The sequence below is a fragment of the Patiria miniata genome, unplaced genomic scaffold (genome assembly GCF_015706575.1).
Source record: "Patiria miniata isolate m_02_andy unplaced genomic scaffold, ASM1570657v1 HiC_scaffold_7, whole genome shotgun sequence".
Classification (NCBI taxonomy): Eukaryota; Metazoa; Echinodermata; class Asteroidea; order Valvatida; family Asterinidae; genus Patiria; species Patiria miniata.
In genome coordinates, this window is record NW_024037074.1 from 2,755,681 (window position 1) to 2,770,408 (window position 14,728).

The following is a 14,728-nucleotide window of genomic DNA, read 5'->3' on the forward strand; positions in this document are numbered from 1 at the left end:
ACGTTTACAATAAGGGAAACTCTCCAGAATTGGCAATCTGACGGAATACGCCCCGCCCCTCAACTTTTTTTCCGCGATACCCTTGCAAGTTTTTTCCTGACCCGTGCTTTCCTGACTTTTTAACCTCGAGTCTTGCGCATCCTTTGATACCAAAAACATAAAAAAATCGGACCATGGGTCACCGCGCAGCAAAGAAAAGTTCGGCTGCGTGGAATCCGCCCCCCCCCCCGGCTGTGAGATGGTCGAAATAACCCGGCTCTGTTTTAGGGTAAAGAACCCACACCAGAGATTTGTCACAGGATTAAATAGACACAAAACGCACAAAGAAAACATATTTTGCTAACTGTGAATACGCCATAATAACGTGATCCGTGTCAACAACTTTACAACAGCAGCAGCTAGCGTACAGGTCTTGGGTCGCAAGGGGGGGGGGGTAAACAAAAATATACATGTACATCCTTTTCTGCAACGATGCGTATAATTCTCCATTCTCCATCATGTGTTTAGTGAGCAATTATAAAGACCAGGTAAGTGTAACACTAGAGGTTTGTTGCGGTTAAACGGAAGGACGTGTAAGTTCCTGCTTCCCACCCAACGCACTACCCACGCAAAAGCAACCACCCATAATAAAAGTAGACCACTGAACTGCGAGTATTATATAGAGTAGCACGAGTAGCCAACTGTTTCCTGGTAAAAGAATATCTACATCATTGTGTTCCCCGGCGATCATTCATTGTCGCATATAGCGCACCCTTTCGTTGGAAATCGTGAGTAGGTATTCTCGTTCTGCATGTGACCAATTGTCAGGTACGTAAACAAAGAACAGTGTAGTATGTAATGTATCTGGGATTATTGTAAATTGCGAATTCACGAGTAAACATGCCACAATAATATTTAGTGTGCTGCGCAACAATCACACCCGCACAAATCTCTCTCAATTGTTCATAACACTGTCACCTGGTTGGGGCCACATCCCATTTTCAACTTCCTTGCTTGCTGCAGTTTAAAGGCAGAGACAAACTCTGTGAAAGGTGAGTTTATTGTGTCGCAGCAAGAAATCATTGTTGCCGTTAAGGACTGTGGTTAATCGTCTCTAGTATTAACGGACAACATTTGTTTATCAAATTAGAAAATCTATTTATACCCTCGAAACAAACAATAGTGCTGACCGCTTGGTGTGGCCGCACTGTTTACCGACAAGTCCAAACTCCAAACCAAGGTGGCATATTTCGCGTACCTGCGGCTTTCACTGTACTTGTAGTGTACCTTACGCACCAGGCCCCGCACTGGTCATAAAGTTAATTTGGAAACGCTTGAGGAGTTTTTAGAATATGACTAGGTAGGGAGGCATGGTTTATAGTTTTCATATAGTTTGGTTCTAACCAATGCAATTGCACCAGTTTATTGCATGAGTCTTTATACGGATAAACTACGCTGATATAGACTAGAAACCAGCAACTTTATACGGGGTACACAACGTCATCACCGGTAAGCCTATAAAATATACATGTCATGCACATATTTCTTCAACCAAAGAGCAAGGAACATATTTTCCAATGAAGAAGTTAACCTATGAAAACAACATGCTTGCAGTAGGAAGTAATACTCCCTGTCGAATCATGGAGGAATAAAAATGGTCGAATATAGACCTATCGACTTGAGAAGTCGTAAATTAAGCCTCGTCGCTAGGCAAATGGGGACTATTTATGCAGCTGCGTGCTTGTATTGAGTCATTATACAGCTTTCTGGTTTTTAAAACTCTACGTTTGATGAATGTTTTTCGACAAATTCCAGGCACATTCGTGTACACACACGCAAGTATGTCTCATTTTGCTATGTTTAATGGATTATCATATAGGAATGTTGACGTTGAATAGTCGTGACAGTATGGCTATATCGGGCAGCGCAGATGTAAACTTGCATTGCAGCTGTTTCCCGCAAGTCACGGTCACAGCGACATCCAACTCTGTATGTGCTCACTCACACGTCAGAAAATGGTGTGTGTGGAAGTGATGTATTTTGTTGTGGCATACCGATGTGAGCTCCGTTGATAAATGGTCGTGGCGGGAGCTAGCAAAAGTATCATCGCTCAAACGTTGAAGTGTCTTTGGACTGATGCGTCTTTGCTTATTCTTGACCAAAAAAAAACCATTAACCGGAGCGTCTCGGACCAAGAAAGCTTACTTAACCTATTTGAGTTTACTTATTCGATGCCTAAGTTGGCCGGTGTTCGATTTATTTTATCAAAGTAGGAGGTTAAATCCAATGAAAAGTGTATATATTGTGGCTGACATAATTATTCATGTCAATATGGCGAATGGGTAAAATCTTGCTCAACATCAATAGAAAAGTAAACGTATCGAGAAAGTCACCAATATTATGTTTCGATGATGTTTTAAAGTCAAGTTAACCATCAGCACTGCAGCACCAACGGGAAATAAAATATGGCGAACACAGAGACTACGCAGACGGAGGCTTTCGACCTGGCCACGGCTCACTTCAACCCGGACACCGTGGCCATCGTGACGGGCTCTGCCGAGGGGCTCGGGAAGGCATTCGCTGAGGTCATGCTGCAGAGAGGCGTCAAGGTACGTAAAGACCGTCCGAGAAAAGTAATAATGTCCACTGTAATGACGCCCTCTGTGGGTTGTGCACGCTGCGTATATAACTCTATAGACGAATCTGGGCACGTGATCACTGCACACTCGCGAGGCCCCCTTCAATGGAGAAACCACTGTGCGAGCTATTGTACAAAGCAACTGCCCCATAAACTCAACAATAGCTAGCACAAGGGTGCCTTTTTGATAGAAATGATATAGCGTGCCCGGAGTTTTCAAAAGACGGGGAGGGTGATCTCGGCGCTGCTGCGCGCAGCATTTAAGGTTCTTCTGCGGTTCCGTGCCGTTCAGGGACTGGGCTGACTGAGGTGCTTGTGTTCTTGAGCAGCATACTTTACCAGCACGAACAATTCCCACTCGCCTCGTATCTAGCTAAAACTGAGTATCATGCATGGCTTATCGTAAAAGTTCGCAAAAATATTTCGACCGCACTCTGGATCCAAGGAGATTCCTATAACAACCATAAAATCTATATGTGCAAATCTGGTTTATCGAAATGTAAATATATTTCCACTCTACGATTACATTTCCTATGTTTCTAATTCTAAAGGGTGTTTGCATAGCCGACATCAACGAAACGAAGGGGAAGGAAACGGCAAAGGAGTTTCAGAAATACGGAGAAGAGAAGGTGGTCTTTGTCAAATGTGACATCACGTTAGAGGCCGACCTAGAAGGTAACCTTATTATGCGTCGCTTACATTACATTGAAGTTGTTTGAAACATGTACGACAAATAAACACCATTTTAAAGTGGTAATGCTTCTTGGGGGTTTCTCAAACGTTATTAGGAAGTGTAATTTGGAAGCCTTAAGAACCCAAGAGAAATAAGTTGTTAAGATTTTGATGTGTGCCCAAAGCCCGGAGCCTGTATTTTTCCGCTTTTTTATATTTCAACCGTTATTCACTCAATGTTTTACGACCTAAAATTAAACATGTATAGGCCTAGCCATCTTATTTTCAATGGTAGGTTTTGCTCTTCATTTTATTCTCAGGAAAAAAAGTAGCTTTTTTGCCTCCCTTGTGGATCTTGAGCCTTTAGGCTATAGGCCTACGCTTCCTGGAGAAAAAAAAATTACGGAATCAGGCAGAAACAACAGAACATCACACTTTGATAGCGGTTTCGGTGGGATTCGAACCCCGGGTCAAGGATTTGAAAGCGGACACTGAAATACCACTTAAAGTACACATTTTTTTTTCCATTTTCAATAATTTCCAGCCGTATTTGCCAAAACTAAGGAAGTCTTTGGCACAGTCAACCTAGTGGTGAATAACGCTGGGGTGCAGGACGAGAAGAACTGGCGGATGTGCGTCAATGTCAACGTGGCAAGTATTCCTGGAGTAATGGTTCAAAACTCGAAATGGATTTCTTGAAGAAATTTTGAGAAAACAGGAGAAAGAGATTTTAGGGCCCTTCTATTTCCAATTCAATTCAATTCAATTCAACATGGTTTATTAATCACGAATAGCAGCCACAGCTGAATTGCACGTGATTTACATTAAAAAGTACATTTTTAAAAGGTAAAAGGCCTACCGTGTTTGTTTATAATTAAAAAATGACATTAAATACAATATTATAAAAAGTTTAAACATTGTGCATACAAATCTGACTAAGGAAAATTGTCTATTTAAAGAAATACATATTATTGTACAGATTTATTGGGCGAAGGAAGCTGGCAACTTTATATCGCTGTTGTTTTAACGAAGATAACTTGGTCCACAGACTGTGGTGAAAACATATTTACAAGAAAATGGGCTTTACGGGAAAATGAATAGAACTCCGGGTGAAATTCCCTGAAAACCAATTTTAAACAAGCGACTAAAACCAACATATCCGCTTGTTGTGGTTTCGATTGTATATGCATTCTTATCGCATGAATGACACGTTCTTGCCACAGCTTTATAATACCACTGTGAAACCAATACCGCATGTAAAACTAATAAATAAAGGATCATTTATTTTAGTCCACACGTTTGAGAATATGTATTGTTCACATTTCGATTTTTCCCCGAAACCATAAGAATGGTGAAACATCAAGAGCGAGGTAGTTTTTTTTCCTACACGGAAATGCGTGACACTGCGTACACTGACCCACAACCCGCAAGGAGCAACATGAAGTCATTTTTCAGAACGCGCCGTACGAAGTTTCTAAATCCCAAAGTGTACAGAAATACTGTTGACAAAAACTATGCCTCATATACCTCAACATTGACTGTTCTTTCATCGACATCAAAAAATTGTCTTTTCGTCGTCTTTATAAATGTCACTTATGCGCCTTTCAAATGTTTTCCGCACCCACCCACCCCCACCCCAAATGCCCCAGGTCCGATGTCGGGATTTGGTCACGTTTTTCATGCCCCAGGTTGGGGATATTGGTCACTCACACTACATTGTGGTTGTTAACATTGGCGAACTACATGGAAAGGCAATCACTCGTGCGCCCGGGCCCACGTAATAATATGTCGGGCCATGGTCGGGGATTGTCACTTTTTTTGCCCGAGGGGTGGGGATTTTGTCACTTCAAAAGTGACAATCCTTACGTCTTGGTTGGGTCACAGCCCGCGGGAGAGAGGTAGGGGAAACAATTGCCAGTTGCATTACTACTAATGGTCCTTTCCAGATTTGGCCATATTGAAGCCCCGCCCACCTTTGGTTTGTGTACATTTTCTCACAGACTTTGTGACCGAGTTTGACCGAGCTACCGTGGTCACCTGATCGAAAGATCGTGATCTGATTGGTCAATGTGCATTGTAATGTTTCTGGTCTGGTTGATAAAAATGCTTATCTCTGGTGTGCAGTCTCTGACCCTCATTTCCTTTGTCTACAATGCCCTGGAAACCATGGTTTCCAGCTACCGTTTCCCCTTTATTATTGGACGGCAATTACGGTTCTGTTCACTGAGAATTTCAACAAAAATGTTGACGATTTTTATTAACAAGCAGTTAGGCAAGAAATGACTGTTGGCTTTTCTTTTTCCAGACGGGAACGTTATCGGCTACCTACACTGCGCTGAAACACATGAGCCTGGACGAAGGCGGTCAAGGGGGCACCATCATCAACATGGCGTCTATTGCGGGTTTGTATACATACAATAGTCGTCGGAACTCCCGACAGTTTAGTCAGAGACGGTGGATTTACTTATTCCGAGTCAATTCGATGTCAAATTGGACACTACTGCCTGCATCTTATTTTTTTTTCGGTATAGGATGGGGTATTATGCATGAGGAAGTATAATCCCAGAAATCCAAAGAATGTTCAGCATTAAGCTTCAGCTCCTCATAAGATGGAATTTTGCGTCGGGGTGATGTAAATCAATATTAGGTTTTGCCCTTCACCAACGTATAAACAGTGTTTACTCAGTGTGTTACCTCCCGAGTGAAAGTTGGAAAAAATCACTCGGGTGGGACTCGAACCCACGACCTCCTGCTTTCTAGTGCAGACGTCTTCCTACTCGACCACCGAGCTTGCGGGATCGGTTGGCTGGTTCGAATCTGATGTATATTTAGCAGCGGGTACCGCAATTAAAGTGAGTATACCGTGTTTATACGTCGGTGAAGGGCAAAACCTACTATTGATTAAGCTTCAGCTCAGTGTCACGATTTCGAAAATTGCACTCTTTATGTCCAAAACAATTTACGAAGTTTGTCACACTTCTTCTTCACGAAAAACAAAGTTGTACTCAGATTTTGTCTTTCCCTTTGCAGGTCTTGCGCCTATTCCATACATGCCAACGTATGCCGCCTCCAAACACGCAGTCATCGGCTTGACAAAATCTATCATGGTAACTTTTTTGCTTGTTAATTTTCTTTGGAATTAAGGAGACATTTCAGTGTTGACTATAAGCATCCTACGAACGCATTCGGTTTGTTGAAGTTTTGGAAGGCGATATAACAGGCGTGGTTCTACGGGGAGGGGAGGCTTTAGCCCCACAGACTGATTTACTATTAGTTAATATAGTGTGCATGATTGGAGGATTTCATCAGCGCTCCCCATTGAAAATATGGTATGGTTGAAAACGTGATGTGCTCATTGTTTGAATTTGCTTGAACTGAATTTGAAATTGTCTGACAAAAGACGAAATTAAACATTGGAAGTGCACTAAATCGATGTTGATGGACGAATGTGAATATTAGAACGGTGAACTCGAATGAAAAACTTTTTCAAAAAGCCGGGACGACGCGAAAGCAAATTTTTCGCCTATCATGTGCGCGTGAACCACAAAGAGATGCATTTTATATGCACATTGTCAGTTTTTACTATGTGGTTTATAATTTGCTTGCTATTTCCCAGGTTTACAACATTGCTAATATTGCTAGCATCGTGACTTTGGGCGTGATCCCTGGCTACATGACGGGTTTATGGCTTGTGGCCACCGCCCCTTGAATAAAGACATTACGCGCCGCCAATATAGGACTGGTTGGCTCAGTTAGAGCACCTGAACGGCAATCCGGAGGTCGCAGGTTCAAACCCCTGCTCCTGTCAATTTCTTTGTTCAACTTCAAAAAAAAATCTATAATCTCTCTCTCTCTCTCTGTCTGCCTCTCGTAGGCGCATCCTTTCACCAAGGCGAAGGGCATCACCATTGGGGCTCTGTGTCCAGCCTTTGTAGATACCAACATGATCCAGGAAGAGCGTGTCATTCTACGCTGCGAGGCAGACCGACCGATCGCACTTGGCACCGTAAACAAGGTCGGCGTGCTCAAGTAAGTTTATCCAAAGACTTTTCTTTTTTCGTGTTTATGTTTACATCGAACGCCATTTTGTATGGGCTGCCACGGGGGCATACATTAAGCCATGGTTGGCAACAGATTTTGCCAAAATTGCATTATTAACACCCTCATTGTGTAAGAAAGAGGCCTTTTTATTACGTCATTGGTATCGTTTATATTGTTATTTTGTATTTTCAATAATTCAATGTTTGGAAACATCATAGTTCTATATTTTTTTTCGATGTTGACCTTTCAGAGTTTAACAACCACACGGGCCCGGCAAAGAAATATCTATTATTGTTCACAGTTGCATTGTGTCTCTTTTCACCGATACCCGGCGGTCAGTGATAACCACTAAACTACAAGCAATTGCAACATGGCTCTATGGTGCTTAAAGAATCTTTTTACATAATTAATAAAAATTATGTGATCCTCTACTCTAGCAAAAAAAATCAGTCACTTGGACCAATTTTTAAAATATGGGATTTTGTGCTCATTGGAGAGGACATCAAATACTATTTTCCGAGAATGTGGGAATCGGACAAAAATCTGACGGAATCATTAACTTCAAGGTTTTTTCGGTTCTCAATCCTCAGGCCTCGGGAATTTAAAAAAAAATCGAGAAATTTGTCGTTAAGGTGAAAATTTTCCCAAATAAACTTCTTAGCAAATTTACAAACTAAACAGGAATTAAAAAAAAAATCGAGAAATTTGTCGTTAAGGTGAAAATTTTCCCAAATAAACTTCTTAGCAAATTTACAAACTAAATTCATTGAAAGTGAAATATACATGTATTCATTATCTACTAACGCCTAAATTTGAATTTCGATAAGTTTTGGCAACTACAAAATTAGCTTGTGCCGTTTTGTTGTTTATCTTGATCTTAAATTTTACACCTGTGTTTTCTTGTCAGGGTGTCAGAGGTCACGGACGCTTTCCTGACCCTTGTCCTGGACAAAGCCTGGGCGGGGAAAATCATGAAGATCAGCAAAGCGACTGGAATCAGCGAATCACCAATGATGTGATTTTTTTGTAGGACTCTCCTGAAATTAAATCAAATCTAAAAACTATATCCATACATTAAAACAGTTTGGAGGTTTCCATCCCTAACGGTAGACCTTCAGTACAGGGCGAGTAAAATAAAAAACTCAAATGGCAGGACCAATTTTGTAATGAAGTTCTGCATGTAGCACTATCAAAATCTAGGACATGAAAACCCAAATCCATAGGCTTTCTTTTATACAAGAATCATTCAAATCACTCTGTACTTTTCCAGTTGCGGAATTTTAAACACAACCACCGTTTAAAGTTCTGTCCACGGATCACAAAAAAGGTAAATGTTCTTTCAGCAAAACGAGAACAATTCACATAGGGCCCATGGATTGTTTTCGTTTCGCTGAAAGAATACACACCTTTTTTTGTGATCCGTGGACAGAACTTCATGGTTGTGTTCAAAATTCCATAACTTGAAAAGTACACGAGTGATTTGAATGATTCTTGTACTAAAAGAAAGCTCATTAATTGGGCTTTCATATCCTAGATTTTGATAGTGCGACATGCAGAACCGTTTGAGTTCCTTATTTTTTTTACTCACCCTATATAGTAAAGATGCATCTATACTTACAGTTTTTACACGGGAGACATTACAATTACAATAATGTTTGCGACCGTATAAATAAAAAAAATTAACTATTAAAAATAATGAAAAAAAATGAATGTATTACGGTATTATAATTACATATATTTTATGACCAAAGTATAATATATGGTGCTTATTTCTCTACTGTTGTTTACATAATATTCAACATTATTTTATGTTTTTTAAATGTAGGACGATGTCCGCGCCAACTAGGCATGGTGGCACTTGTTTTTTAATTACAACTGTTTTTAGGTAGGCCTACTGCATGATTTTCTAGGTTGGTTGGGGTAAAACTATAGGCCTATAAGGAAACACGTGGTTTATCTTGGTCTTAGTCGAATAAGTAAAAATAGGGGGTTTTAACGATTTGTTTACATTTTTGTTTACGTTTGGCCTTTACTGTAGCTCAGGGGGAGGGTGAGAATGGTTACACTCAAGAACCTAACGTTTGTACCAGCGGCGTAGCTACGGGGCCGGGGCTAAAGTTCGCGCCTTCAGTCCCCCCCCCCCCCAACTGGAAATAAATAAAGTTGGCATTAAATCTTACAAAACCAAGTTCATAACAAAATTCACACAAACGAAATGTGTCGCATTTGTAAAATAGTTTTGTTTATTTCAGTAAATAAAACTGAAGACATTGGGTGAAAAATTAAAACCATTTTTCTTTCCCTATAAATCATTTACAAAGACCAGATTGAGATTTCTCACAACAAATGTAGAGTACACCTGCGTGTTAAGCTTTGATCTTAAAGAGTTTCCTGAGGTATTTTATGGGGGTTTTTTGGAAGTAAAAACCAATTTAACGGATGATTTCCACTTCAGTTACATCACGAGACAAAACTCTTACTGAACCAATAATCCAGTTGTTTCAAGCTTCAAGTTGATACAAAAATTGAATGTGAATACCGGTACATGGATCTGTGGCTTATAAGTTTGACAGAATGGTTGCGGAGAGAATGTAGTATCCAGACGCCACTTTAGCGGTTGTGTACAAAGTCTATGGAGAGTCAAGAACATTTTCAAAAAAATTTCTAACAAAGATGTAAATGTTTCTCAGTCCCAGTAATGTCTTTTCAACATTTTTGCAATGACTGACCTTCATTAAGATCATATATTATGGGGAAAAAAAGGACAAGGATGCAACATTCTTCCCAGATGGTCAAATTTTTCACTAGATTTACTGAAACTCAGCTGATAAATAAATATTAACTTGTTAATAGTCTAGCATCATAATTGTGCCTTTAAATGGGGCATGTCAAGCGTACTCATTCCTTAAATGAGCATAAATGGGAAGAAAGGTCGCTTTTTAGAATCGACTTGTCACAGCATTTGACAAGAACATGAAATGGAAATCATCCGCTAAAGTCCGGAAAGCTGTTTTTTTATTCTCAACATTTTGTTACCACCTTAACCTCCCTAGTGTGTGTGAATAAAAAACTCAGTTTTTAATATATTTGAGGATTGAGGACTGTAATCCACACAATTTCTGTGTAATTTTTTAAGCTTAGATTTTGTGTTGACTTAAACAGGTTTTGTAAAAATAACAGTCTACAATGATAATACTGGTCTTTTCCATTTGTAGAGAAATATTTCAACTCTTTTCCTCATCAACTCCATTTCCTTGCCTCCATGACCCTCTTTGTATCTACGACAGCTTTTTAAATAAAGTACCCAGGTTCACCACACGTTCTCTTTAAAAATTTAGCAGGTTCCACCTCTCTTGTTCTTCACAAGTCGCGGGGGGATGGGGAATCGAACCCGGTCCCACGGCACCGCGAGTTTGGGCGACCGGCGCGGGTGCTGGTTGCCGCTGTCCTTCAGGTAGGCCTCGGTCACATAGTACAGGACCACGCAGACCCCGAATATCAGCACCCCGATGATGAGGATGGTGTAGAGCGTGGCGTTGGTGGCGGCCGTGAAGGGCTGCTCGAGCTCCCGGAGGTGGGCCTCGGCCGGCTGGAAGGTCGGGTTGAGGTCTAGCGAGAGACGGAAGAAAGCCCCGGCCTCCTGGTAGTTGCCCATGGCCTTGTGGTATAGATGATGTGACACAGACACATTTAACAGTTTCATTCAAATGAGAACTAATCGCAATTAGCTTTGATAAGCTTCCCCCTTTTAATACGGCTGTGCTGTACTACGATAGGATCACGCATCAAATATTTAAAATATTATTTTTCTGATTAAAATATATTTGAAAAACGTGAGCCATCTCTGGAAGATGATAAAAAATTAGTGATGTTAGTGAATAAGTTGCTTAGTTTATTGCTGGGCAAATGCCATATTCGTATCAAAAATCACTTCACATACACGGACCACGGACGTAACCACGGGGCAAAAAAAATTATCAATCAATAAAATGTTGGAAAATATAGGGATTTTGAGGAAAAAAATGGGCTTTGCGCCCCTCTAGAAAAAATTCCATGACATGATAATGATTTGAGAGTTTCTGTGAGAAAAAGAAGTCTAATACTTGCATGTATCTGTCAAACGTCATGTAGTCAGCTACGTATTATATAATACTTTGTTCATACCTGATAATCTTAATATGTTATTAAGCTCAATGCCAGTTTTTCGACAGGTGCAAGCCCATTTAATTCCTGAAGTTGCACACAATAAAGGCTGGCATACGTAATAATTTGATTATTTCCATATCCAGTCAAATCCAAGTTCAAATAATCAAATACTAAATTATTTTTAAAAATAATCACAGCACAAGGTGGATTCATATCATTACCTTGTGGACCTCCCCAAGCGTGAAGTGCTGCAGCCAGGCGTTCTGGTCGGCACCCTTGTGCTGCAGTGACTTCTGCGTCAGGAAGAGCGCGTCGGGCAGCCGCTGCATGTTGAACAGCACCCGGGCCAGGTTCAGCAGGATGTCCGGGTTGGTCGGCGAGATGGACAAGGCCTTGCGGAAGCACTCGATGGCCAGCAAGGTGTTGCCCTTGATGCGCCAGAAGTTGCCCACTTGGTTCAGGACGGCCAGAGAGCTGGGAGTCTTTGAAAGATAATAAATGAACTTGTATCAGGAAATCTTAATTGGAGGGCAGGTGTGTTTATACTCTGGAAATGTAAGGTAGCACTCAAAAAGCTAAACAAGAGTAGAAGTTTGCATTTATAAGCTTTCCAAGCTAAAAGGACATGTACTTCATGAAGAGAGGCATCAACATGAAAGTTTTTTAGTCTGAACAAAAGGTGGTGACGATTCAGTGGAGAAATTTTAGACGTGAAGAAATCTTTATATTGACAATTTGATGTAACTAGCCAACACAACGAAAGGTATAACAGGAAGTGGCTCTTCAATATTCGGGAACAGGGGCGGATCCAGGCTTGGCTCAAAACCAGGGTTTAGCTGTAAACGGGGTAGGAGTGTTAACGGATATTTGCTATTTCTTCTGCAAACCTTTCCTATTTGTTTACAGATGGGGGGGGGGGGGGTGTGGGGTGTGTTAGACCCCCCCCCCTCCCCCAACACCCCCACTTTTGATAGGTGGTGGGGTTCTAATGCATAATTTTTTCGGCTTAATAAAATACTGCAGATAAAAACAAAGTAATACAAATTTGTTTAATATTCAAAATGAAGAAACCTGTTCAAGATTCATGCGGGGGCGACCGGTTGGGGAGCAAAATTATTGCCCTTTTTTTTTTAATAGTTTTGTCATGATCTCCATTCACAAACATTCAAGGTATTGCACAAGTTAACATAGGCCAGATAACTATGAATCACATTCATAGTCATATATATAATCTGATAATTAATGATAACTTTTTCACACCTCTGTGATCCTGTCTCTGAGTGACGTTTCCAGAGCCGACATATCAACCTGATCACTGTCACTTCTTTTGAAAATTAGCGCAACCTCTGGTTCTGGGATGCTTGGATGTTTCGCTCGATCGATGATGCCAGATAATGAATCGTACGCCGTTTTATTCACATGTTTGGTGCACTCCAGTGGATCTAAATTCTTGTTTTTAACTCTGCAGGATGGAACAAAGTAATAATAAAAGCATTCAACCTAAAATCCTTACTGTTTCATGCAGGAATGTTTCATGGATAATTTAACATAAACTTAACCAAATCACCATACTCTGTACGACAAAACGTCATATCGTTTTTCATGACAGCGTATACTCCAATTTCAACTCGGGAGGTAACACACTGAGTATACAGTGTTTAAAAAACGTCGGTGAAGGGCAAAACCTAATTTGATTTATATCACCCCGATGCAAAATTCCATCTTATAATAGTTTATGCGGTACCCGCTGCTATGTACATCAGATTCGAACCGCCCAACCGATCCCGTTAGCTCGGTGGTCGAGTGGTAAGACATCTGCACTAGAAAGCAGGAGGTCGTGGGTTCGAGTCCCACCCGAGTGATTTTTTCCAACTTTCACTCGGGAGGTAACACACTGTATATATACAGTGTTTAAAAAACGTCGGTGAAGGGCAAAACCTAATTTGAGCGTATACTTCAATTATGTTCATACCGTTTCCTGTGCTACCCTGTCACTGCCTGTCAGCTGTCAGAGACTGTTTTGGCCAAAAATTATTTTGAATGTATTGGCCAAAATTTCTTTTTACATGTGTGTCAGTTTATTCCATAAGTAACAGTAATACAAATAAGTCCTCATTCCCTTCTATGTTAAGCACAAGAAGTTTCAACAAATAAACCAAGTCAAAATAAGGCAAAATCTAGAACAAAAATTCTTTTCCTCATCATAATGTGGTGGAGCCAATTTAGGCATAAATAAAGCTAACAATAACATGGTTAAGTCTTTATAATCTGATAAACAATGTTAAAAACCTTAAAACAAAATATGAAAAACATTGGAAAGATTTATGGAATCTTAAGACTTAACCGGTATTACTTCAACAATGTATTTAGTTGTTGTATATTCACAAAAATGAAATGTGATTTGTCAAAAATGAGTAAGGAAATAAATGTACTTTTTCACAACTTACTGTTGAAATTTTGGTCGTTCCATTCCAGCCATTTTCTCACACGATACACATTCTCCTTCTTGATGCAACCCATCTCCCCCGTTCCCGTCTTCGTCGCTGTTAAATTCGTCGTAATTCTTCTGCTGTGTCAGAATCGTTAGTACGGGGTCCTCGCTCGCAACCTTGGCCGCGTCCTCGGCCAGACTCGGCTGAACCAGCACCACACCGTCCGCGCCCTTCTGGAGCTTCCAGTGGGTGGCAGACCGGGGTGTCGACGCCACCATGCTTGCCCCCACCAGGTACAGGGCCATGTACGTCAGATTCGGCGTGTCGAACGTCATTTCGACAGCGGAAAATGCCTCCAAAATAACACCAAAATACGAGTTTGTTTTTCACCAGTTTTGACAAGAAAACAACATCAGCACAGACAGCAGCGCCTACACAGAAGTCTGAGATCCTGAACGATTCGTATATGTATGCGCTTCAGTATACGCGGGCACCATACTGTTTGTAAGATCCGGAAGGTCAAAGTTTGCAAGAGGGCAAAGGTCATATTCTTTACAGGAAATGGTTTAGTCTTCCTTGATAGTTGTTTGTGTTTCCTTTGATTTTAATGCATATTCAATTAAGGTTGATTTGTTGTTAACCTCGAAATCCTTCCCAAATTGCAATAGAATAAAAAAAAAACATCGCCGCAATGGAGGATTTATCATCATTTCAACTAAAAAGAATGTTGTCGTCTGCACAGAGTTTGCCATACAATGCTACTGAATAAAATTCCACGTTGGCCATTACTGATTGGTTAAATCAGAATACGCGGGTGTTT

General features: G+C 40.7%; 2 protein-coding genes across 9 annotated transcripts; one reads left to right on the forward strand and one right to left on the reverse strand.

Moving 5' to 3' along the window:
• The first annotated feature begins 625 nt into the window (after positions 1-625).
• LOC119745866 (15-hydroxyprostaglandin dehydrogenase [NAD(+)]-like) lies at positions 626-8,521 on the forward strand. Of its 8 annotated transcripts, none has more exons than XM_038222513.1 (8): positions 626-807; positions 2,418-2,588; positions 3,169-3,292; positions 3,834-3,940; positions 5,595-5,691; positions 6,320-6,396; positions 7,164-7,318; positions 8,238-8,521. In XM_038222513.1, the coding sequence occupies exons 2-8, from the start codon at positions 2,445-2,447 to the stop codon at positions 8,347-8,349; spliced, it is 816 nt and encodes a 271-aa protein (XP_038078441.1). In that variant the 5' UTR covers positions 626-807; positions 2,418-2,444; the 3' UTR covers positions 8,350-8,521. The 8 variants fall into 8 exon arrangements, with proteins under 8 accessions (XP_038078441.1, XP_038078436.1, XP_038078444.1 ...); XM_038222508.1 differs by having other exon boundaries at positions 2,402-2,588; positions 8,238-8,520; XM_038222516.1 differs by lacking the exon at positions 626-807 and adding an exon at positions 901-1,031.
• A 1,029-nt stretch (positions 8,522-9,550) lies between these two features.
• Positions 9,551-14,330, reverse strand: LOC119745865 (tetratricopeptide repeat protein 17-like). Its single transcript, XM_038222507.1, has 4 exons — positions 13,924-14,330; positions 12,737-12,938; positions 11,698-11,958; positions 9,551-10,988 (listed from the first exon to the last, which is right to left on the reverse strand). The coding sequence occupies exons 1-4, from the start codon at positions 14,241-14,243 to the stop codon at positions 10,665-10,667; spliced, it is 1,107 nt and encodes a 368-aa protein (XP_038078435.1). The 5' UTR covers positions 14,244-14,330; the 3' UTR covers positions 9,551-10,664.
• Positions 14,331-14,728: the final 398 nt, after the last annotated feature.

What these genes read in the sequence shown, in the direction of transcription:
- LOC119745866 (XM_038222513.1), top strand. Translation starts at nt 2,445, where the DNA reads ATGGCGAACACAGAGACTACGCAGACGGAGGCTTTCGACCTGGCCACG. An exon ending in GTTAGAGGCCGACCTAGAAG is followed by an intron (nt 3,293 to 3,833) that starts GTAACCTTATTA and finishes AATAATTTCCAG; the next exon opens with CCGTATTTGCCAAAACTAAG. An exon ending in CAACATGGCGTCTATTGCGG is followed by an intron (nt 5,692 to 6,319) that starts GTTTGTATACAT and finishes TTCCCTTTGCAG; the next exon opens with GTCTTGCGCCTATTCCATAC.
- LOC119745865 (XM_038222507.1), bottom strand. Translation starts at nt 14,243, where the DNA reads ATGACGTTCGACACGCCGAATCTGACGTACATGGCCCTGTACCTGGTG. An exon ending in TCAGAGACAGGATCACAGAG is followed by an intron (nt 11,959 to 12,736) that starts GTGTGAAAAAGT and finishes TATCTTTCAAAG; the next exon opens with ACTCCCAGCTCTCTGGCCGT. An exon ending in CGCTTGGGGAGGTCCACAAG is followed by an intron (nt 10,989 to 11,697) that starts GTAATGATATGA and finishes CTATACCACAAG; the next exon opens with GCCATGGGCAACTACCAGGA.